This window comes from Haematobia irritans, chromosome 5, assembly GCF_050003625.1.
Source record: "Haematobia irritans isolate KBUSLIRL chromosome 5, ASM5000362v1, whole genome shotgun sequence".
NCBI classification, from domain to species: domain Eukaryota; kingdom Metazoa; phylum Arthropoda; class Insecta; order Diptera; family Muscidae; genus Haematobia; species Haematobia irritans.
In genome coordinates, this window is record NC_134401.1 from 117,901,609 (window position 1) to 117,927,481 (window position 25,873).

Here is a 25,873-nt window from a genome sequence, read left to right on the forward strand (position 1 = left end):
TAAATATTTAATGACAGCACGCATTTCTAATTTTTCCATTGTAAAAAAATTGCGGATGCGTCTTTTTTGAACACCTGTTTCTATATGAAGGAGTTGCCAGATCGAAACAAAATTTAACATGTGTTCATAACAGAGATGGAAGTTTCCAAAACACTTAACTTTTTTTCTGTTTATACGGCGCTTTTTGTGCTAGGCTAAGAAGTTTCCGAACTGCCCTCGTAGTGGTGGTTTAGTCGGTCCCGCCCAACTTTCTACTTTACTCACTTGATTATTATAATTTCCCCCCTCTTAACCTACGCCTTAGCCAGACAGAATATTCTAGATTTGCGATTAGCTTGTAACAACAGCAATTAAGGACATTGAACTGTTTATAGATGGCACACATTGGCATATACATATGTATGTACATGTGTCTACATATATGGCAAATACACGTAAACGTAAGGGAATATGTATGTAGTCCAAAAGGAATGTAAAAATCATAAAGTAAAAGAAAAAACATTAGGTTTATATTTTATATTAAATTTTTATTGTCTGGTTCTCTATCAGGACCTTTTTTCTTGTTGAATATTATTTTCGAAAATTATCGGTTACTGGGAACGGAAAAGAAGACTTATACTAAAGATATTTACATACATTATTTTAACACATTCAAGTATATACAAAAATATATGCATGTGATGTTGTTACATTTTGGTTTTTGTAAAAAAAAACATAAATGATAAATAATTAAATTACTTAGATAAGGCACCTTTACGATTGGCTTTCATTTTGTATTTTTTATACAAAACTTGGTTATAGACTATAATTATTTTTATTTAATCTATGGTTTTGTTTTATTTAAAATTTATTTGTCATCGTCAAAAAATCACTATTTTCTCTGGCACATTTATATAAAACTAAAATTTCATTAATAATACTACTTATAGTCTCTTATTTGATGTCTTAATTCTAAGATAATAGCAAATCATTGCAAAAAAAAAAATAAATAAAAATATACTAAAACTAGTTTCTATTAAACAGTAATTTAATATTTGAGGCACTTGTTGAAAAGACTCCCACAGATCGAAAATATTTCTAAGTTTTTGTATAAACATTTTTTGGTTCGTTAAAATGTAATTAATGGAACGAATTCATAATTATAATGTAAGTTTTCAAAAAATATGATGAATTTAATGCTGTTAATGAAAAATGTTTTAATGAAAATATTTCATTGAAAATCCACCACATTCTTATTTCGAATGTCGTTATCTATTTTTGTTTTTAAGACATGACATCTTGGTGTGTATAGTAACCCCTGCGAGGTTTTCATATTCGATGGATATTTTAGACAGACTTCTGTGTCGATGATCGCCTATTGTAGACATTTTCAAATTCAATTAATATGACACTTGAACAAAAAAATGTTACGATTTTTTCTATGTATACAACATGATCTGGGGTCCTTCATTCTTATATCCTAAGCGTAAGACTAGACTTTAGTAGACAAAGTCCTGTTTTTTTCGCTTTTATGTGCAGGTTTTTTTTTAGGCAGTATCACAGCACAATAGTTCATCGTTTTGATTATAATGGAATTCTTTGTCTCCCTTATTTATGGCATTTTTCGGTGATATCACCAGGGTCTTACGACGCATAGCGGTTTCACGTAATTTCTTATTACGTCTTTTACGTTTTCGATGTATACAATACCAGGCCACTATAGAAATTTTAAGAAAAAAAAAAACAATTTACAAGGTTATTGAAAAGTTCATCTGATTACATTTGATGATTATGGAACTTACATAGAAGTACTACGAGTATACCACCGGCACATCCAGCTATAAATATCCACAAACTTCGTGCCTCCGCTTTGGCTACCGATGTTTTGCATGTTTGAAATGTTTCCGAATCGATGGTTAAATTATATGGCAGTGGACAAATGGAGGGATCGAAAGTCTCTGAAATTTAGGACAATATTTAATGATTAATTAGTTGTAAAGGATGAAGAGGATATATGAAGGATATTAGGTAGATTTTTTACTGTATTTTGGTAGATTTTGCAAAATATTTCTCTCCAACAAAGAAGTATTTCACAATTTTTTATAGAAGTAATTTTCTACAGAAATAACATTTTGACAAAATTTTCTATAGAAATAAAATTTGGACAAAATTTTCTGTGCGAATAACATTTTGACAAAATTCTCTATAGAAATGAAATTTTAAAAAAATTTTCTATAGAAATGAAATTTTAACAAAATTTTCTATAGAAATAAAATGTTGACAAAATTTTCTATAGAAATAAAATTTTGACAAAGTTTTCTATAGAAATAAAATTTTGACAAAATTTTCTATAGAAATAAAATTTTGACAAAATTTTCTATAGAAATAAAATTTTGACAAAATTTTCTATAGAAAAAAAATTTTGACAAAATTTTCTATGGAAATAAAATTTTGACAAAATTTTCTATAGAAATAAAATTTTGACAAAATTTTCTATAGAAATAAAATGTTGACAAAATTTTCTATAGAAATAAAATGTTAACAAAATTTTCTATAGAAATGAAATATTAACAAAATTTTCCATAGAAATAAAATTTTGACAAAATTTTAATGAAAACAAAAATTTTGACAAAATTTTCTATAGAAATAAAATTTTGACAAAATTTTCTATAGACATAAAATTTTAATGAAAACAAAAATTTTGACAAAATTTTCTATAGAAATAAAATTTTGACAAAATTTTCTATAGACATAAAATTTTGACAAAATTTTTTATAGAAATAAAATTTTGACAAAATTTTCTATAGAAATAAAATTTTGACAAATTTTTCTATAGAAATAAAATTTGGACAAAATTTTCTGTGGGAATAAAATTTTGAGAAAATTTTCTATAGAAATGAAATTTTAACAAAATTTTCCATAGAAATAGAGTGTTGACAAAATTTTCTTTAGAAATAAAATTTTGACAAAATTTTCTATAGAAATAAAATGTTGACAAAATTTGGTATAGAAATAAAATTTTGACAAAATGTTTATGGAAACAAAAATTTTGACAAAATTGTCTATAGAAATAAAATGTTGACAAAATTTTCTATAGGAATTAAATGTGGACAAAATTTTCTGTAGAAATTAAATTTTAACAAAATTTTCTACAGAAATAAAATTTGACAAAATGTTTATGGAAACAAAAATTTTGCCAAAATTGTCTATAGAAATAAAATGTGACAAAATTTTCTATAGAAATAAAATGTTGACAAAATTTGGTATAGAAATAAAATTTTGACAAAATGTTTATGGAAACAAAAATTTTGACAAAATTGTCTATAGAAATAAAATGTTGACAAAATTTTCTATAGGAATTAAATGTGGACAAAATTTTCTGTAGAAATGAAATTTTAACAAAATTTTCTATAGAAACAAAATTTTGACAAAATTTTCTACAGAAATAAAATTTTAACAAAATTTTAATGAAAACAAAAATTTTGACAAAATTTTCCATAGAAATCAAATTTGGACAAAATTTTCCATAGAAACAGAGTGTAGACAAAATTTTCTTTAGAAATACAATTTTAACAAAATTTTGTATAGAAATAAAATTTGGACAACATTTTCTACAGAAATTAAATTTGACAAAATGTTTATGGAAACAAAAATTTTGCCAAAATTGTCTATAGAAATAAAATGTTGACAAAATTTTCTATAGAAATAAAATGTGGACAAAATTTTCTGTAGAAATGAAATTTTAACAAAATTTGCTATAGAAACAAAATTTTGACAAAATTTTCTACAGAACTAAAATTTTAACAAAATTTTAATGAAAACAAAAATTTTGACAAAATTTTCCATAGAAATAAAATTTGGACAAAATTTTCCATAGAAATAAAATTTTGACAAAATTTTCCATAGAAATAAAATTTGGACAAAATTTTCCATAGAAACAGAGTGTAGACAAAATTTTCTTTAGAAATACAATTTTAACAAAATTTTGTATAGAAATAAAATTTTGACAAAATTTACTACCGAAATTAAATTTGACAAAATGTTTATGGAAACAAAAATTTTGACAAAATTTTCTATGGAAATAAAATTTTGGCAAAATTTTCTATAGAAATAAAATTTTGACAAAATTTTCTGTAGAAATAAAATTTTGACAAAATTTTCTATAGAAATAAAATTTTAACAAAATTTTCTGCAAAAACTCTAGAATTAAAATTTAAATCGGCTAACGCCCTGGGATGAAACACAATGTTAGTAAAAAATATGGGAAATATGAAGCGATAGAAATTTTAATGCAATTGTACAAAAGAGATTTATGATTTTTCAGACGATACATATGTATTCGAGACACTGAAAAAACAGTGAACCCACCAGGAAGAAAAGTTTCGGTTAATTTTAGAAAATTTTGAACATTTGTAGAAAATTTTAACTGAACAGTATTACAAACGTTGGCATCACGCCGATGTCATAAAAATAAGTAAATATTTTTCGACAAATTCAAGAAAATTTATTAGACACAACTAAGTTTTTTCACTTGTTAAAGAAAATTTTGTAGTTTGAAGGAAAAACTTGGAGTTCAAAATTGCAAGAATGTCTTTAGTGATATACGAAGTTCATGATGGACGCATTTTTGGTAAAATTTACAAATTTAAAGAAATTCTGAACTATTTTGTGGAAGGTACGAATTTAGTTAATCATTATGCTTCATTTGAGTTCATTTTTTTCCTCGGTTTTAGTTAATTTAACTAACGTAAACAAAAAATTATTAGAGTAAAGGAAACTTTCTCCAAACATAATAATTCCATGAACTAAAATAAATTGGCTTTATTGAAATAGAGAGTTCACTTTTTTTTGAGTGGATATAGGACAATTTGAGTAATATTTACAATTTTTGCTACTCAGCAGTGGCGATTTTACAAGGTTAGATCTCGCCAAGATATGTGGTCAAGTGTGGGTTGTGATATATTATTTGGTCTAGTCGGGCGACTTTGAGCCTTATTTAAAACTCATCCGTTCTGTGGAAATTTTGGCATTGCAGTGTGTAGGATATGGCTAAGATATGGGAAAATCATCACAGAATTTTGTGTAAAGTGTGAGAATTTTGGCCATATTTGTATTCTCTGAGGAATCTATCCAGTCAATTGGAGGAAAATCCCATTGAAAATGGGTCTAAAATATGAAACAGTCGACCATATTTCCCCAACTCTGGTGTACGTATATATGGGAGCTATGTACAATCTGAACCAATTTTGACTAAATTTGACATGCATAGTTAGTATAATAATTCTGCTATCTATGCGAAATTTCACGTAAATGGGAGTATAACTTTGGTCCTTCTGGTCATATGAGTGCAAATCGGACGCGAGATATATATGTGAGCCATATCTAAATCTGAACCGATTTCAACCAAATTTGCCACAATTACCTATACTACTAAACGTACTCCTTGTGCGAAATTTGAAGTAAATCACGGCGAAACCCTGGATTTTGAGGCCATATAAGTTCAAATCGGACAAAATATATATGGGAGCTATATCCAAATCTGAATCGATTTTGACCATATTTGGCACATACAATAGTATCGTTAAAAGTATCGCTTGTGTAAAATTTGAAGTAAGTCAGGGCAAAACTCTGGCTTTTGTGGCCTTATAAGTTCAAATCGGACGAAAGATATATATATGGGAGCTATATCTAAATTTGAACCGATTTCAATCAAATTTACCAAGCATTGGTAGAATGTCAATACTACCCTCTGTGCAAAATTTCACGAAGATCGGTAGTAAACTTTGGCCTCTGTGGTCATATGAGCCTAAATCGGACGAAATATATATATGGGAGCTATATCTAAATCTGAACCAATTTGGCTGATATTTCGCAAGATTTTCCATATTTGGATGTACGGAATTTCAAGAAAATCGGTTGATAAACACGCTAACTATGACCACATCGGGGATAAATATATATGGCAGCTATATCTAAATCTGAACCGATTTTTTCCAAAACCAATAGCGATTGTCTCTGTCCCAAGAAAGGGCCCTATGCCAAATTTGAGGACGATCGGACTTAAATTGCGAGCTGTACTTTGTGCACAAAATTACATATACAGGCAGACGGACGGACAGACAGACAGACGGACATCGCTAAAAGGTGGGTCTATGACCACTATTTCTTGGCGTTACATACAAATGCACAAACTTATTATACCCTGTACCACAGTAGTGGTGAAGGGTATAATTATTACCGATTTGAACTTACCTAAACAAACGGGAACAAATTTCGTTTTGGCCGATATCGCCCTTAAATGATTATTAACCTGTTGACATTGACACTGGGTCAATTTGGTTTGTGTTAAATCGATACTTTTTAAATTGCACATATTTGCAAAACGATCGATACTAAAATCCATCAAGGGATTCATGGAGGCATTTATGTGCCATAGTTCTGAAAGAGATTTAAGTTTTTTATAAAAAATATTGAAAAAAATCCATTTAAAATTCCCATTGAACTTACTTGGTAATATACCAAAATCAGGTAGATCTTGCAAGCCACAGTCAGCCACATTGATATATTCTAAGGGTGCCTTAATAGGTGTCTCTAAAGCCTCCAGATCACGTTCCAAATGTTGCAGATCATTACTGTCAATATAGAGATTTCTTAATGAAGGTAACTGTAATAACTCCAGAGGTATTGTCAAAAGGCCATTATTCGAGAGATCAATTTCCTATAAAAAATTAAAAATAGATCATAAGAGATTATTCATGGTATTGTAAACGTGATTAAATTGATTCGTGCGAATCATTAATGAGAATTGTGGCTAAATGAATGAATGGCTCGTGTAATTAATGTCAAAAGTGTCATATTCATTGTAAAGTTATACTAGCGTGTAACTTCAATTGTCAATGTGACAATTGCATGTTCTACAATGATTTGTTAATAATTTTTTTCCTAAAACAATACAATGAATGCGTGAGTAAATTAATTTTCCATAGATATTAGGCTATTATTCAATATTAGAGATGCTATGATAGGTTAATGGATATTTAGCGTTACTTCAATTACTTGAGACTTACCTGTAATGATCTGAGATCCGAAAAAGTTCCCGGTTCAACGGACTGTATCATATTATCATAGAGCAATAGGAATTTGATACTTTTGTAAGGTTGAAATGAGCTGCGTTTAAGTTTCCTAATGCGATTGTACGATAAATCTAAAACCTGAAAGAAGAGGAAGGAGAAATATTGGGGATTAGAAAATATAATGTAAAAATTTGGAATCGTTTAATATCTGGAAAATATGGATATTTTGCATTGGAATAGATTGAGAAGAGGAAATGCATTCCAGCAACTTTTGTTGGTCAACATATAATAAGGCCAAGATACTTCCGCAGCTTTGGGAGGAACGGCAGGTCGTATTCCTAGCTGGCGGATATAGTGATGGCTGCACTATTTCCCTAGCCGGATACGGGAGTGTCATTTACCGTCAGGCACAAAAACTAGTAGATGGAGATTATGTCCTTTCTCCCTTGGAAGGGAGGTAGAGAGGAATTGTAGAAAAAGACAATTCCGAAGGCGACGATGCTCCGAGAGAGAAGCTTGAGACTCCACGGGACCGAGGAGGTAGAGATTTGGTATGTCCACATCTATGTGTACAGGGAATCTGATGGCTGCAGATTAAAATGTCACGAAATCATCGAGGAATATCTGCGAAATGTCGAAGAACTCCTGTACGTAAATGTCAATAGGTGTCTGTAGTCGTAGGAAATGCTACTTGCCAAGGGACCAAAGGAGCAAAATTTTGAAATCCCCATATTCCAATATACTGCAACCCCAAATGCTGCACCCAAATATTTTAAACGAAAGCGTTAATATTATCATATTGGCGAGATAAAAGTATGTCGTGGTCAATAATATGGAACATAAGGGCAACGGAGGTAGAGAGGAATTGTCGAAAATGACAATTCCGAAGGCGACGACGCTCCAAGAGAGAAGCTTGAGACTCCACGGGACCGAGGAGGTAGAGATTTGGTATGTCCACCTCTATGTCTACAGGGAATCTGATGGCTGCAGATTAAAATGTCACGAAATCATCGAGGAATACCTGCGAAATGTCGAGGGACTCCTGTACGTAAATGTCAATAGGTGTTTGTAGTCGTAGGAAATGCTACTTTCCAAGGGACCAAAGGAGCAAAATTTTGAAATCCCCATATTCCAATATACTGTAACCCCAAACACTGCATCCAAATATTTCAAACAAAAGCGTTAATATTATCATATTGGCGAGATAAATGTATGTCGTGGTCAATAATATGGAACATAAGGGCAACGGAGGTAAAGAGGAATTGTTGAAAACGACAATTCCGAAGGCGACGGCGCTCCGAGAGAGAAGCTTGAGACTCCACGGGACAAAGGAGGTAGGTATTTGGTATGTCCACCTCTATGTGTACAGGGAATCTGATGGCTGCAGATTAAAATGTCACGAAATCATCGAGGAATACCTGCGAAATGTCGAGGGACTCTTGTACGTAAATGTCAATAGGTGTTTGTAGTCGTAGGAAATGCTACTTTCCAAGGGACCAAAGGAGCAAAATTTTGAAATCCCCATATTCCAATATACTGTAACCCCAAACACTGCATCCAAATATTTCAAACGAAAGCGTTAATATTATCATCTTGGCGAGATCAAAGTATGTCGTGGTCAATAATATGGAACATAAGGGCAACGTTAACATTTATACATAAAAAGGCGGAAATTCTCATCGGTACAGAAATTGGAGGTAAAAAGATTGAAATGACGATTAAGAGCTCCGAATAATAAGCTGGGGTCTCTTTCCGAAGAGCAGAATTTTGAAATGCACAAGCCAAATGCTGCCCCCAATAGAGTCTCAAATAAACGAATTTCGTAGTAAGATCGGATCATCCGATCCGATCATTTAAGGCAAAACCTTCTGCAAGGAGGGAGAAGATGGATGGACAGACATAAAACTTTCTTTCCAAGAAATAGCAGAGAGACTCCTTAGGAGTAATTCAAGTCAGAAGGTAGTTGTTGGAGCCAGTGGGAGACAAGAAAATCAACGAGTCGTACTAATTGCACTACATGAAGTAAAATGGAATCGGGCAGCACTCAGTTATAATATAGACGTTCATCAATATGGTATCACTATGGACTGAATAGTGTAAGTGTGCCTTAAATATCGGGCTGCCACCTAACCTAACATGGTCCAAGTTATCCATCTTGGTCCTAGTTGGGAAGAAGGATTGGAAAATAATTGGGTAACTCGTTAAGAGTACCAAAACTAAAAGAAGTGTACAATGAAAAGGGTTTTGAGCGCATAACAATCCGCATAATGGTTTAGATGTGTGGTCATATCTTCCACTAAGGTGCTCATATTCGGTCAGCTATAATTCAAAATATCCACAATCATCATGAGATATCTGCAGGACCATGTTGCAGTTCAGCAGTAGATACGCGATATCGAGCTCTGTGTCCAATATACCAGTCATATGTTAGCAAATTTTGGACTCTATCACCCTTCCTTACGAAAACAACGAAAATCCCTCAACGAGATGACTGAACAGTTGTACAGTCACATAATATGGGTACCTGTCCATAATACATATAAGGGAATTTCAAAACGGATTGGTAATTAAGATTGAGAAGAAATTTGAATTTTTCAGAGGAACTAAAATCTGTGGATTACTGTAGAATAGGTGGCGAGAAACATACGGAATATTTACTTAAAAGAATTTAAAATAAAATGACTGTTGAGTATGATGTCACGATGCAGACGAAAACAAATTGATGGATATTTACTTAAGGACATACTAATGGCAACTGCTATGGTTTTTGGAACTATCAAGATTGTCCCACTTAGAAGCCAATCATGACGTCATTGCCCAAGTCACATTTTATCCCCTTTAACCTTTCATAAACTACACATAAATTCATCTTTTATGGATCACAGCGTATGTGTCTGGCAGCTTCTGGTATATACCATCAATAACTTCTCTTCTCATTTCGTCTGGCAAAGTTCAAAACAAATGAAATTGGACATTAGTTACTCTCTACTCTACCAGTATCCTTCATATGTGGACATTATTTATCAATTAAGACCAATTGAGCTTCATTTGTGGCCTCGCCATGTACATTTCAACCAAGGCTGTGACTGAACTTCATCTCCTGCATTGTAATTCATAGAAATGCGAATGAACAGCAAGCAGTAGCACACCATCAATTGAAAAAATCTCCCAAAACAAGAAACCACAACAAAACCTCGGAAATTTCGAAAGAATGCACGTCACATCATATTTAGTTTCATTGGAATAAATTGACGATGACCACGATGTGGTATTGTATGTTGGGATATATATGCGTGTGGTATATCAGAGGTCGAGAATATTCTATGATTCTCATATTTCTGTTAAGTCCTTAGATATAAACGTTCTTATGCGAATGTGGGAGGTCATGAAATTCTAATTGAGTGAGGACATATCAGCATCTAGGGAGAGAAGGTGGTATATTGGCTATAATGCCGCTTTGCATACAAAGGGGTCATTAGTTCAATCCCAGCTTCGACCAAACAGTTTTTCAGCGGTTGATTTGTCGCTCTCATTAATGCTCGTGACATCTCTGAATGGCCCGTTCAAGGAACAATCATACAGAACATTTTTTTAATTAGATGAGGGACCAACACTTTGGAAAGTTATATAAACTCTCCTAAACTTCCATGCGCATGCTGTGAGATGGATATAATTATGTTAGTTCAAAATTGAGGGCTGCCATGGAACCTGCGGTGGCGTCCAGGTGATGCGAATCGCCATTATCTTGGGTTTCCAATTCAATTAAAGTTCATATATTATTATCTGGTATTGCTCTCATACTCATTCGGAAGTCTGTGAATATATTCACCATCATCGGGATTGTGTTTGTACTGAGTGAGTCATAAAAATTCCGCTATTGGTCGGAACTCCGATCAATTCCACAATATTGAACACAAATCTTGGTGTTTGAGACTATCACCAATCCCGTCCTCTCCCCTATGCTTCGTGGTATATCATTTGGTGTTCTGTTGTTCCGCTAGTCCATACATGTTTTTCTTCTTGATTATATGGTCCTGTAATTCTGCCGTTCTATTACCAGAGTTTCATCTGATGGATCGTCCTCCAGCTACTGGGACAGTCTTTCTGCAGAATTTTGGTTAATTTTTTTCTTGTTAATAAAGATATTTCCGCCTTTAGCTGAAACAATCATACACAATTTTTAAGCCTCACTCAGATATTCTAAAAAGCAATTTAATATCCGCTTCCAACAGGCGCAAGTCTCTCGTCGGTCGGTATAGCATTGCGATGATGCCATTTAGCTTTAATCTGAACTGGCGTGTTTTTCTTAATTGCATTATTTCAATTTAGCGCAATCGGTACTTATTACGAATTTCAAGTGGTAGGTCACAACCTTGCATCGAAATTCAACGTCATCCAGGGATGACGGGGGCCACCGTGGTGCAATGGTTAGCATGCCCGCCTTGCATACACAAGGTTGTGGGTTCGATTCCTGCCTCGACCGAACACCAAAAAGTTTTTCAGCGGTGGATTGTCCCACCTCAGTAATGCTGGTGACATTTCTGAGGGTTTCAAAGATTCTCTAAGTGTTTTAACTGCTTCTCTAAGTGTTTTATAGCCGAGTCCGAACGGCGTTCCACGGACTCGGCTATAAAAAGAAGGTCCGTTGTCATTGAGCTTAACATGGAATCGGGCAGCACTCAGTGATAAGAGAGAAGTTCACCAATGTGGTACCACAATGGACTGAATAGTCTAAGTGAGCCTGATGCATCGGGCTGCCACCTAACCTAACCTAACGTCATCCACTGGTCTGCCAACTTCAGGGCCCAGTGTACGAGTTTCGACTGAAGTTCACAATTTGGGCAATGACTAAGAGTAAGGCCCCTTAGTCGACAGACTGCGACAGCTCCTTGGAAAGTCGAACATTTCCTAAGTTAACGACTTCGAAAGGTGGTAATCACTAAAGAAAGAGGTTTAAGGGACGCAAAATGCGTTGTGTATCATGAAGAAATTAGGATCAGTCAATCCAAGCGCAATGACGACTATGCAAAACAGTTCCTTAAAATGGGCGCAATGAATTCTCGAAGCCGGCAGAAAGGAACGATCGTCAGATAAGTTACCAGCTTATATGAATTCTCGAAGCCGGCAGAAAGGAACGATCGTCAGATAAGTTACCAGCTTATAGAATGAAAGATCGTTTGCCTTAGTTGGAAATGACAGACTTGTGATGGCTATCATTATCAGGAAACAATGGACAGAATAATTCCAAAGGTCAAATATGGGGAAATTGTGAATACATTTTCTGCCATCTACTCTCAGGTTTTAGAAAATTTTCTTGGTCCAAATCCTCGACACAAAGAAGCTGGTTGGTACCAAGAACCGTTTAAGCTAAAGGGTGATACGGTCAAAATTTGGTCAATATAAACTTGACGTATTTCTTTCAATTTTGCATTTAAAAAACCCCTCATTTTGAATGTGTGTGTGTGTAGAATGTTGCTTCTATTTTGATTTTGGAATTCACTCTTCAGTTGTCAAAATGCCGTCCAAGCAAGAAGAGCAGTGTATCAAAATTTTGCTCGCGCATCGCGAAAATCCGGAAGCCGCTGAGACGACAAAGAGAGTTGCCGGTAGTTTCAAGCGAAACCCTAACCTCTCTCTCCGAGATGCCGAGATGTCTCTCGTCTACAACCGTGCATCGAGCCAAAAAACGAGCCGGACTATCGAGTTACAAGAAGGTAGTGACTCCAAATCGCGATGATAAACAAAATACGACGGCCAAAGCGCGATCCCGGAGGCTGTACACGACGATGCTGACGAAGTTTGACTGCGTGGTAATGGACGACGAAACTTACGTCAAAGCCGACTACAAGCAGCTTCCGGGACAGGAGTTTTATACGGCAAAAGGAAGGGGAAAGGTAGCAGATATTTTCAAGCACATAAAACTATCAAAGTTCGCAAAGAAATATCTGGTTTGTCAAGCCATCTGTACCAGTGGCTTGAAAAGCAGCATTTTCATAGCTTCCGGGACTGTCAACCAAGAAATTTACGTGAAAGAGTGTTTGAATAAACGTCTGCTGCCTTTCCTGAAGAAACACGGTTGTTCCGTACTGTTTTGGCCGGATTTGGAATCTTGCCATTACGGTAAAAAGGTCATGGAGTGGTACGCCGCCAACAACGTGCAGGTGGTTCCCAAGGACAAGAACCCTCCCAACACGCCAGAGCTCCGCCCAAATGAGAAATACTGGACTATTGTCAAGCGGAACCTAAAGAAGACCAAAAAACTGCTAAGGACGAGCAGCAGTTCAAGGTAAACTGACTTTCTGCGGCGAAGAAGGTGGATAAGGTGGCTGTACAAAATCTGATGGCAGGTGTCAAGCGTGAGGCCCGGCAATTCGGATTTGGAAAAGCGAAAGCCTAACTGAATATTTTTCCTGAATTTTATACTAATTGAATTTGAAAAAGAAATTTAATTTGATTTTTTAAATAAACGATTTCACCGATTTACACGCGTTTTCCCTTGACCAAATTTCGACCGTATCACCCTTTAATAGCATTTGCAGACCAGAGGTCTATGGACTGTTTTAATACTGCGTTGATGAAGTTTGCGAAGGAGCCGCTCTGGAATTAGTCGAAACATACCGGCTAAACCTGGAGCATATGCATGGATACTTGCAAACTATCCCTCATTCTAAATTTATATTAAACAGACTAGGGGAATGTAATTTAGATCTTCCAATACCCGATTAGAAGGTTGTCGTTTGGATAAGGTGGATGGACCATGCCGTCGGTATAGCTGCGATGTTTATATTGAACATTCAGTCTTTGGAGCATCTGTACTTTACTGACCCTCACATAAATTTCAAGTATGTGAAACGGATAAGCCTACATCTTTGTCAGAGATGAACAGGTCTTCTTCCAAGTGGCAACGCAAATAGTAGTCTTTTCACCATGAAAACGCAACGGTTAATACCTCCAGCGTTGCCTAAGCAAAATTTGTTAAATTGGACCAAGTAGAGCTGCCCAGACTTTTGTTTCCGAACTTAGAACTATCACTCGCAAATGTCAGTTGGATTTTATGGTTTTTGTCGCTATGACCGCCTTTAGTCTTTGGTTCACCGTGGTGATATATAGTTAATTTGTTCATCTATTTCCAATAATTCGTACACCCAGAGAAGGAATATGATCACCTCAAACATGTTTTAAGAGCAAAATGTTATTTTTGGGTGGTGACCATGTAACATGGTTTTCGTGACCATGTAACATGGTTTTCGCAACCATGTTATTTTCTCGGAAATCATGTATCCGATTTCGGCAAGCAGGTTATATTTGACGAGAAAATAACATTTTAGTGACAAACATGTTACATGGTCACCATACAAAAATAACATTTTGCTCTTGAAACATGTTTGAGGTGATCATATTCCTTCTCTGCGTGTATTGCGTGTACTTGACATCACTGTCATCTACTACAAACAGTTGTCTTTTGTTCAAGAATGGGAAAGGCCTTTCGTCCCGTTTCATTAGAGGAACTTTTTCTTTTATATCGTTCTTTCGTCCCATTTTGCTCATTTCAATAACCTAAAACCGGTGGATCATCGCGTAGACCACGTATCGTATGAAAAATCCTAGACGTGTTGTAGTGCAAAGCAAATGTCTTGTAAAAAAATCCATCATCCGAACCCTGATATACCACGAGCATTGAAACAATTTACACTCAAAATAAAAATAAAAAAAAACAATCTTTGAAACATTACCACAAATGAACATGCTGCATAACTTGTGTGTGTGTGATTTTGGTGACATGCTATATTCTTTTCATTTAATTAATATGTAAATCTACAACAAATAGTCATGGAAATTAGGGAGGAGTTCCCCCGCATAGATTGTCTGCTATATAAATATCGATGCAGTCTAAACTAGCGAGAAATGTATTCGAGCATCGACAACAATAAAAATCAAGTTCACCAGAGTTAACAGCCACTTAAATTGAGCATAATAACCATAATTGAATATCATTCAATAGACGACAACAATGACAATATACTGAAGTGCATAGCATAGTTGAAATTCTACACCCACTCGAAGAATTCAATTAGCGTTCTGGATATTCATATGAGTAGCATTTACTCGTAGATAGAGAATCTATTAAAGCCATATCATTGATTGATCCAAATGTGTAATGATAATTTAATCTTATCTATCCTTTATTTATGGATTTTATTTTAATAATAAAAAAATAAATAGATTTGAGCCACTGTTTTTCACGTAACTATGTCTCGACTTACCTCCACTGATGACTTTAAATATTGCGGCACTTCCCTTAGATTCATGTCATAGCATCGTATCTTTAATAATTTCTCCACACGCAGATATTTACACTTCCGCTCTTCAGGACCAACAAAGCCGAATGCCAACATTTTGGCAAAAATAATGAGAAAGGATATTTGCAAGATCACCGAACTGAGTTCCATACTGAAATGAGAGAGATGCAAAGAACAGGATATAATTTTGGGGAATTCAAAACATTTGTCGAATATGATGAAATATTTGAATGTATTTACACAATAAGCCTGTGAACAGTGGTGCGAAATCGAATTTCTATGACAAAAGAAAAAAAAAAAAAAACACCAATGGTTACCATTTGGGCCTTGCATACAAAGAGTAGGGGGTTGAATCCCATTTCGAACTCCAAAAAGTAGTTTCACCGCAATGTGAAGCGCCATGCTGCCTCGGTTATAAAAACGACGTACCTTGTCATTGAGATAAAACATAGCAGAGCCGCACTCACTCATTGATAAGAGAAGAATTTGTGGTATAACAATGGACCCAATAGTCTAATTGAGCCTAAAAAAAACGGGCTATACTAACTTAATCTAAGTGCACATCTTCCAAATATGGACAACATTTAGGTGGAGGTGTGCCCGTGAGTAATATTTTACTCACGCACACTCACGATGAAAAAATCTTACTCACGCACAATATTGTTTGGTAGGACTCACGCACACTCACGAAAAGAAAATTTGTATTCACACACGAAAATGTCGTGACTCACGAAAAATGCCGTGATTCACGAAAAATATCGTGACTCACGAAAAATGTCGTGACTCACGAATAATTTTATGAGTAATTTACCTTAGGGACGTGTAAAAAAACACTCACGAAAAGAAAATTTGTATTCACACACGAAAATGTCGTGACTCACGAAAAATGCCGTGATTCACGAAAAATATCGTGACTCACGAATAATTTTATGAGTAATTTACCTTAGGGACGTGTCAGAAAACATGAGCATGATTAATATCGTGAGCGTTATTAAACTCTTAATATCGTAGGTAATATCATTATGTCTGTGAGTAGGATTATTTTCGTGAGCTTATTTGTCCGAAATTCGTTACTCACGCACACTCATGAAGAAATAATTTTCGTGACTTCCTCACACGCACGACATTTGATTTGTTAATCACGCACACTCACGTCGTTGCCATCAGTGTGAGTCACGATGGCACGTGCACAACTCTACATTTAGGTGACCGTGTCCACTTCCACCGATATATTTCACGGTATATCGAAATTTATGACACTGAAACACTGTGCGACTTATATAAATACAATATCCTGTTAGTAGATATGATGTGTGAGTTAGTTCTTGACTCAACATAGTACTTAGCGATCACTTCAGCAAGTGCTTTAAACATTAGGGTGGAATACGGAGAGAGTTAATAAAATAATTAATACAGAGGGACTACATCTCAAAGGAGGCCAATTGCTATGAGACGTTTTCTGTACAAAATTAATCTTAAGTTATAAACTTCACTGAAACAAATATTGACCTAATATGAAAAATTCTACGACCTAAATTTTAGGAAACGTAATTTACATAATATTTTAGAAAAATTGTTATACCCTGCGCCACACTGTGGACCAGGGTATTATAAGTTAGTGCATATGTTTGCAACACCCAGAAGGAGACGAGATAGACATATGGTGGCTTTGGCAATAAATATTGCTCAGGGCCGGCCCTTGAGTCGATCTAGCCATGTCCGTCCGTCCGGCTGTCTGTGAATACATTTATGTAATCCAAGTCTACACCCTCAAAAAAAAAACGCTTCTTAACATATACCACAAATACATTCTGCTTCAAGAATATATATTTTCAGGATTGGTCCAAACAAAATATTGTTTATATAGTTCAAACATATTATGTTTCACTTTGAGCATACACTGGTAGAAAAGTATTTTAATGAAATTTTCTTTGTGTATATATATGCAGCATACCCTCTAGGTCTCTCTCTAAACACATATATGTTTATAGCAGAGCTTCCCAACCCAATTTGCTTCGCGACCCCCAAAAATGTATCAATTTCGTTGCGCCCTCCCAACCTAAAACAAATTTTGTTTACCCAAACAAGCAGAAATAAATACTAACAAAAGCTATATGATTAACAATAATTAATTAAATAATTAAAAATAAAAATGTTAATGAATATTAATATAAAAGAGATTATCAAATAGTGGGAAATTTGGCTATTGTTCCTTTCATTAGCTAGATTTTTAATATTGGGTACTATTACTGAAAAAGTACGTCTTAATTCAGTTTCAACATGAAGGCAAGACAGATATTTTGACTTTATGTCTAAAAGTGACGAAAATGGTTTCATTTCTGATATTTTAGCTTAGAAATTTAGCCGTTGCAAATAAAGTGAACGACTAATAACGGAAAACCTACAACAAGTTATAGAATTGCATGTAACTTATTTTCTTTTCTCACTGTGGTTATAAATTAACATATCGAAATGTACGAATGGTATGCTCTTTTGTGGTATATTATTGATGTTTTGTTGAACTTAACAATTAGTGTTGATTTAACAAATTTAATGATACAAAACCTGCTCAACCAAAAATGACGCTACGCCCCCCCCCCCTGGAACCTCGTGGTGCCCCCCTATGGGGGCACGCCCCCCATTTGGGAAGCTCTGGTTTATAGGCTATTTCTAAATTAATTTATGTCCCAAATATAATATGTTCTAACATATTAACATACATGTCCCAAACATGTTATGCTAGTTTATGAACATTATATGCTTGCACTTAAAAATATTATGTTAAAAATTTGAGTTCCAAATATATAATGTTTACACCCAAACATATGAAAAACCCCCTTTATCGTCCGTGTAGGTCGGAATTTTAGTCCAATCGACTTCAAATTTGGCACAAGTATGTGCTTTAATTTTGGAAGAAATCGATTCAGTTTTAGATATAGCTCCCATATATATTTTTCGGCCGATGTGGACTTATATCGCCCCAGAAGCCAGAGTTTTAGCCTAATTTGCATGAAATTTGGCTCAAGGAGTACAATTAGTAGTATCGTCAAGTGTGCTAAATTTGATTGAAATCGGTTTTAGATATAGCTCACATATACATCTTTCGTCCGATTTACACTCATATGACTACAGATGTCAACTTTGTAATCCGATTTAAGTGAAATTTTGCACAGGGAGTAGAATTAACATTGTAACTATATATGCCAAAGTTGAAATCGGTTCAGATTTAGATATAGCTCCCAAATACATGTTTTTCATATCGGTAAATATGGGGAAAAATACCAACATTTCCTTTGTAAAACCGCCACTGCTAAGTCTACTATATACAGTATATATATTCTTGATCAGGGAGAAATTCTAAGACGATATAGCCATGTTCGTATGTCCGTCTGTCTGTCTGTCTGTCTGTAATCACGCTACAGTCTTCAATAATAAAGCAATCGTGATGGAATTTCGCACAAACTCGTCTTTTTTCTGCAGGCAGGTCAAGTTCGAAGATGGGCTATATCGGTCCAAGTTTTGATATAGTCCCCATATAAACCGACCTCCCGATTTGGGGTCTTGGGCTTATAAAAACCTTAGTTTCTATCCAATTTACCTGAAATTGGAAATCTAGAGGTATTTTATGACCACAAAGAGGTTTGCCAAAAATGGTGAGTATCGGTCCATGTTTTGGTATAGCCCCCATATAGACCGATCTCCCGATTATATTTCTAGGGCTTCTAGAATCGATAGTTTCTATCCAATTCGCCTGAAATTGGAAATCTAGAGGCATTTTAGCGTCATAAAGAGGTGTGCTAAAAATGGTGAGTATCGGTCCAGGTTTTAGTATATCCCCATATAGACCGATCTCCCGATTTGGGGTCTTGGGCTTATAGAATCCGTAATTGTTGTCCACTTTGCCTGAAATCGAAAATCTGGAGGTTTTTAGGAATACAAATAAGTGTGCAAGAAATGATTTTATTTTTTAGGCTTCTAGAATCCGTAGTTTTTATCTAATTTGCCTGAAATGAGAAATCTACAGGTATTTTAGGACCTTAAATATGAGAGCCGAAAATGGCGTGTATTGGTCCATGTTTTGGTTTATCTCCCAAATAGACCGATCTCCCGATTTTACTTCTTGGGCTTTTAGAAACCATAGTTTTTATCAAATTTGCATGAAATTTTAAATCTAGAAGTATTTTAGGAATATAAAGAGGTGTGCCGAAAATGGTGAATATCGGCCCATGTGCACTGATAATAAAAATTGCTTGAAACTGAATTATAGTTTCCAGATTTTACTTCTGGTAATAATTTAAATAATGGGGGTAAAAATCTACAGATGTTAGATTTTAAATCAAGGTGTTATTTCATTTTCATTTCAATTTCTTGCACACTTGCACACGATGTTTATGATTCCTCTAAAACTCAAACAAATATGGTTCCTATAAATCCAGAATCTGATCTAGTCTTCGTAGGTAAAATCTTTGAATTTATCTTCGGGAAGTGTACTGGTTGAACTGATCTGCTTGTCACCAAATCCCCCTGAAATTTTCACAGGAAACTATAATATTTATTCATGGTGGTGGGTATTTAAGATTCGGCCAGGCCGAACTTACTGCTTTATATAGTTGTTTAATAACATTTTGTTCCACCCCAGGACATTAGCCGACTTAAATTTTAAGTCTATAGATTCAGTAGAAGTCTTAACAAATTTTGTCCAGATCGAGTCAGATTTAACTGTGTGTATATGGGAACAAACTCCTTTATATACATCACACAGCACATTTGACGGATTTTATCTGGTATCGAAAATGTGGATCTACATAGTGGTGCAGGGTATAATAAAGTCGGTCCCGACTTTAGACTTTCCTTACTTGTTTTTTTTTTCATTATAATTTTCATTATAAAATTTAAAGTAAATGAAATATATGCTTCAAAAGGACACCTCTCATGTATATTATCGTCAGCACATCGAAAACGAATATGGTCCTAATATGACAGATTATATTATACATGCAATTTTAAGGACATATTTCTTTAAAATTAAGAAATTTTGATGAAAACAAAATTTATAATCTTTACATTAATTTTTTTGTATTAAATTTAGAAAATCTTACGATGTTTCGTCCTTCAAATAACGTCGTATGTCTTGTGAGTGTATGCCTTCTAATTTAAGATCTCCTTGGTTATCTTGAAAGAAATTCTATTTTTTATTGCAAATAATATTGGTGGTCGATCCTATTAAAAACAAATCTAAAGTACACAGTGTAAACAAAAAATATTATTACGACATAGGTAGCATCTTGAGGCCGAAAGGGAATTGCAGACATATAAAATTTTCATTTGATTGTTATATTAAATTGAACCAGCATTTTTTAAACGTCGGCTACTGTAAATACCACACATTCAATCCTTATATGATCTGGTTGGTGTCAATAGCAATTCTGATTATTATCGTTTAGGTTTTGTGAATGAGTTTTACATTGAATTGGATTTGCATTGAAATTTGATATCCTGCTTATGTCTGTGCCGAATAATAGTCCATTAAATTATTGTCTGCGATTTAGAATGCGGTTGCTATGGTTCAATATGGATATACATAGAGAATTATTTGATTGAAATGCTGGCATGGAAGTGAAGAAAGAAGAAAAATATCATATTTTGAAAAATATTTATAAAATTTCGAAAGGTAGTTTGGTGTTGCATACACTGAAAAAATATTTACGTGATATTAAAGATTACGCAACCTAAATTTTAGGATGCGAAATTTACAAAATATTAAAGACAAAGTTCTTTAAAATAATGAAATTTTAATTAAAACAAGTATATACGGCAGTAAGTTCGGCCAGGCCGAATCTTATGTACCCTCCACCATAGATTGCGTAGAAACTTCTACGAAAGACTGTCATCCTCAATCGAATTACTTAGGTTGTGGTAATAATTAAAAATGGTTGTTAACGGTCATATACTAGCACAATGTACCAAATTTCAACTGACTCGGATGAAATTTGCTACTCCAAGAGGCTCCAAAACCAAATCTCGGGATCGGTTTATATGGGGGATATATATAATTATGGACGAATATGGACCAATACCTGCATGGTTGTGAGAGACCATATACTACACCACGTACTAAATTTCAATCAGATCGGATGAATTTAGCTTCTCCAAAAGGCACCGGAGGTCAAATCTGGGGATCGGTTTATATAATTATAGACCGATTTCGACCAATTTTTGGATGGGTTTTTGAGGCCATATATTAACACCACGTGCCAAATTTAAATTGAATCGGATGAATTTTACTCTTCCAAGGGGCTCCGGAGGTCAAATTTGGGTATCGATTTATATGGAGGCTATATATAATTATGGACCGATTTCGACCAATTTTTGGATGAGTCTTTGAGGCCATATATTAACACCACGTACCACATTTCAACTGAATCAGATGAATTTTGCTCTCCCAAGAGGCTCCGGAGGTTAAATCTGGGGGTCGGTTTATACACGCAGAGAAGAAACATGATTGTCACAATCATATTCGAAGAGGAAAATAATATGATAGCATCTATTTTTGCGGCGACCGTGTAACATTTTAACCTGCAACCATGTTGGCTCAGTGAACATGGTTCTAAAAAAAATATAATTGTCCTCATCTAAAATGTTATTATATTGATGAAAAGAATTTTGTTTGAATGAAAAGACAATGTTCACGATTTAAAATGTTATGGTATTCATTAAAAATGTTTTTCTCCTAGTTAAAAGAACATGGTCACAACCTAAAATGTTTTGATCTTTATGAAAAAACTTTTTTCGTCGTCGAAAAAGGACGCCACTTGAGAAAAGAAAACACAAAATTAACTTTATTTATTTGTTTTTATTTATTTATAAACTAATTCATTGTTTATTTGTATTTATAATGTCGTGCAAGCAAACATCAAATGTAAGCCCATCAAATGTACAAACGCAGGCATCATGTAACTGCAAATGAAAATAAATTATACCATATGCAAAATGCAGAACAAAAACCAGGTAAATTTTTTCAATTACAGTTTCCTTTTTTGTGTTCACATAAAACCACGTGCCACTTCTGAATAAATAAATTAACACAAAACACAGTAAATCCGTATTCTCCAAGAAACAATCAACACACGACTGACGCGCTAAATGAAAATCGTGTGTACCTGCTCAATGTTTTTATAAAATTCTTTTCGCTGCAAAAAAGTTAAAAAATTAAATGATCACGAAAAAAAGTTTCAATGGTCTTTATGGCCATGTAATGGTTCTAGACATGTCTATACTTAACCTATAAAAATGCTTTTTTCCCTGTAAAAAAGTAAAAAAATTGAATGGTCAGGTACATGATTTTCCCAACCATTTAATGGTCTCAAATTCTATCATTTAAATGATAGAACATGTTTGCGGTATTTGAGAACCATTCAAATGCTTATTGCCACCATACATTTTTCTCCGCTCGAAATCTATTTTTACAAAGACAAAATACATGGTTTTCGCGGCAATTACATGCTCTAGGTAAGCATTAAATGGATGCGGCAACCATGTCCAAACATGGTTTTTCTGTGCGTGTATGGTGGCTACATATAATTATGGACCGATATGGACCAATTCCTGCATGGTAGTTAGGGACAATATACTAACATCACGTACCAAATTTCAACCGAATCGGATGAATTTTGTTCTTCCACGAGGCTCCGGAGGTCAAATCTGGGGATAGGTTTACATGGGGGCTATATATAATTATGGACAGATTTTTGCATGGTTGTTAGAGACCATATCCTAACACCATGTACCAAATTTCAGCCGGATCGGATGAAATTTGCTTCTCTTAGAGGCTCCGCAAGCCAAATCTGGGGATCGGTTTATATCGGGACTATATATAATTATGGACCGATGTAGACCAATTTTTGCATCGTTGTTAGACACCATATACTACCACCATGTATCAAATTTCAGCCGGATCAGATGAAATTTGCTTCTCTTAGAGGCTTCGCAAGCCAAATCAGGGAATCGGTTTATATGATGGCTATACTTAAAAGTGGACCGATATAGCCCATTTGCAATACCATCCGACCTACATCAATAACAACTACTTGTGCCAAGTTTCAAGTCGATAGCTTGTTTCGTTCGGAAGTTAGCGTGATTTCAACAGACGGACGGACGGACGGACCATCTTAGATCGACTCAGAATTTCACCACGACCCAGAATATATATACTTTATGGGGTCTTAGAGCAATATTTCGATGTGTTACAAACGGAATGACAAAGTTAATATACCCCCATTCTATGGTGAAGGGTATAATAAAGTTTATAATCTTTGCTTCAAATATTTTTTTAATTAAATTTAGGACACAAATTTTATAAATTTGCGTCCCTCCGCATGTCACATGTCTTTGAACTAAAGCTAATTTTCCTTAAAGTAAAGAAACACATTTTTGATTTAAAGAAATTGTCCTTAAATTAACTGAAATATTGAAACTTTAGATTTAAGATAAAAACGCTTCAAATATAGGCTAAGACTTATTTTGAGGATTTAGTGTCATTGGTTTAAAGTTTTTTTTGGAATTAAGAAAAATTTTTTTACTTTGAAGTATCCGTTATAATTTGGATTTTTAAACTGGCATTTGTTTGTACGTGAGTGCCTTTATTAATTAACCGCGAAAGGAGAATGAAAATTTGATAAATGGGATATGTATCCTAATTTTAATTTTATTGATCCTAGATTTAAAGCCAGATAGGTCGCTAAAAAATCTCTTTATTTTAACCCTTTCACTACCGATGTCCACCTAGAAGGACATTCGAAAACGACACCAAACTCTATTTCCCCATTTAATTTCGATTTATTTCTCTATGTTGTTTTAAAGTAGAGGCTTTAATCTAAATAAGCTATAAATATTTTCCATATTGGTGAGCACTAAAATGCATTTTTATAAACTTCTTTTACAATAAACGAAAAATACGAAATTTTAAGTCCATTTTTTCTATTGTATGTCTCTGGTAATTGGACATTCGACAAAAACTATAACTGATAATTTTTCGGGTTCTTTTTCGTATTTTTTCTCACACTTCGATAGATATAATAGGTCAAGTAGCGCTTATTTTCATAGAGCTATTTGGTCACAATTCAAGAGTCAAGTTTTCAGAACAAACTCATATAGCTCTTGAAGTAAATAATTGAGGTAGGTCCTCAGAATTAAAATTTTTATTCTACATGCTGTTAATACAAGTAAAAACAGAAGAAAAATTAATGTTTGTAACTTTAGCTTTATTGCGGTAGTGAAAGGGTTAAAGAAACCACATCTTTGGGTCGGAATCAATACCAAAATCCTTAAGGGAAGGTCAAAATCTTTGGATCCAAGTAAACTTTTTTTTAGTGTAGGACACGTTAAATTTTTACCACGAAACATCAAACTTTTTGGACTGTGAGTTTGGAATAAAATGTTTTGTTTTTTATTGCAAAAATAAAAATTTTGTAATTATTTTTGGTGATGAAAGTTTGCATTTCCGAAGAAAATCAAAAACTGTAAGAAAAGTAAACCGTTTGCGTTTTTTCAAACGTTTTTTTTTTCTTGTGCGTAGGAATTATGATTTTAATAAGAATAAATAATCGACATTCAACTTATGACGGCGCGACTTTCACTTTTTGGCCTTTTATCACTATAAAAATTCGATTAGTCGATTTTCAAAAATATCAAAAGTCGATTAGTGGAAAATTCGACTTTCGTATCACTAATTTTAACACTAAGATTTAATATTAATTAAATCAAAAACAAAATCAATCTTTTTAAAATGTTTCACTAATATAGTTTTACAGATATATATTCTTGTCTAGTAAACATTGAACGATACCCTTCCCGAGAAGAACCAAATAAAATTTATAAAGAAATTAATTCAATAGGATTTGTAGAAAATTTAATTTGTCATATATCTAAAAAATCGACTGATACATTTGTATAGTCTTCATTTATTTTTGTACTGCAATTTACAAATAAATAAACAAATTAATACATTTTATTGAGTGAAATACTGTTCGCCTTTTTTTGAAGTTCAACAACGTTTATGGCCTATCATTGTTGATATTGGGTACAATTTATTTTCCAATGCTATATTATATGATTTTCATTCATGCTTATCGCCGCTTTTCTATCGATTCAATAATGATTTTCATGTTAGCAATTTTTTGTTTTGTGACGGTAACAATAAAATGCGTACCCAATAATAGACCAATAATTTATTTACCTAGTCTACAGAGAGAGAGCGATAGAAATCACTTCATACAGAAGCAGAATCAATCAAATTAGAATGCCACAAATTAACAACATAGTAAAAATGTCATCGGTCTAATTTATCACAGAAAAAAAAACATAAAAACACACCAAAATCAAAAATTATTCGCTTGAACTCATTTGAAGATCGTGTAACGTAAATTCACCGAAACTCAAGTTCAAATTTAATCAAACTGCCAATCAATCCACCATCACCACCCCCTTTTGGGTGAGATCGCATACAAAACCATAAACGCAATC

General features: G+C 34.0%; 1 protein-coding gene across 1 annotated transcript in view; it reads right to left on the bottom strand.

Moving 5' to 3' along the window:
* Nucleotides 1-506: 506 nt before the first annotated feature.
* The window catches only part of Lapsyn (Leucine-rich repeat activity-regulated protein at synapses), a 77,359-nt gene continuing 51,992 nt past the window's right edge, over nucleotides 507-25,873 (bottom strand). The window contains exons 2-7 of the mRNA XM_075311773.1: nucleotides 15,317-15,503; nucleotides 7,047-7,190; nucleotides 6,487-6,697; nucleotides 6,232-6,417; nucleotides 1,782-1,937; nucleotides 507-1,696 (exon numbers count right to left, since the gene is read on the bottom strand). Of these exons, the coding sequence (XP_075167888.1) occupies nucleotides 1,527-1,696; nucleotides 1,782-1,937; nucleotides 6,232-6,417; nucleotides 6,487-6,697; nucleotides 7,047-7,190; nucleotides 15,317-15,502 (1,053 nt within the window). The 5' untranslated portion in view covers nucleotide 15,503 and the 3' untranslated portion in view covers nucleotides 507-1,526. The remainder of the gene's footprint in view (nucleotides 1,697-1,781; nucleotides 1,938-6,231; nucleotides 6,418-6,486; nucleotides 6,698-7,046; nucleotides 7,191-15,316; nucleotides 15,504-25,873) is intronic.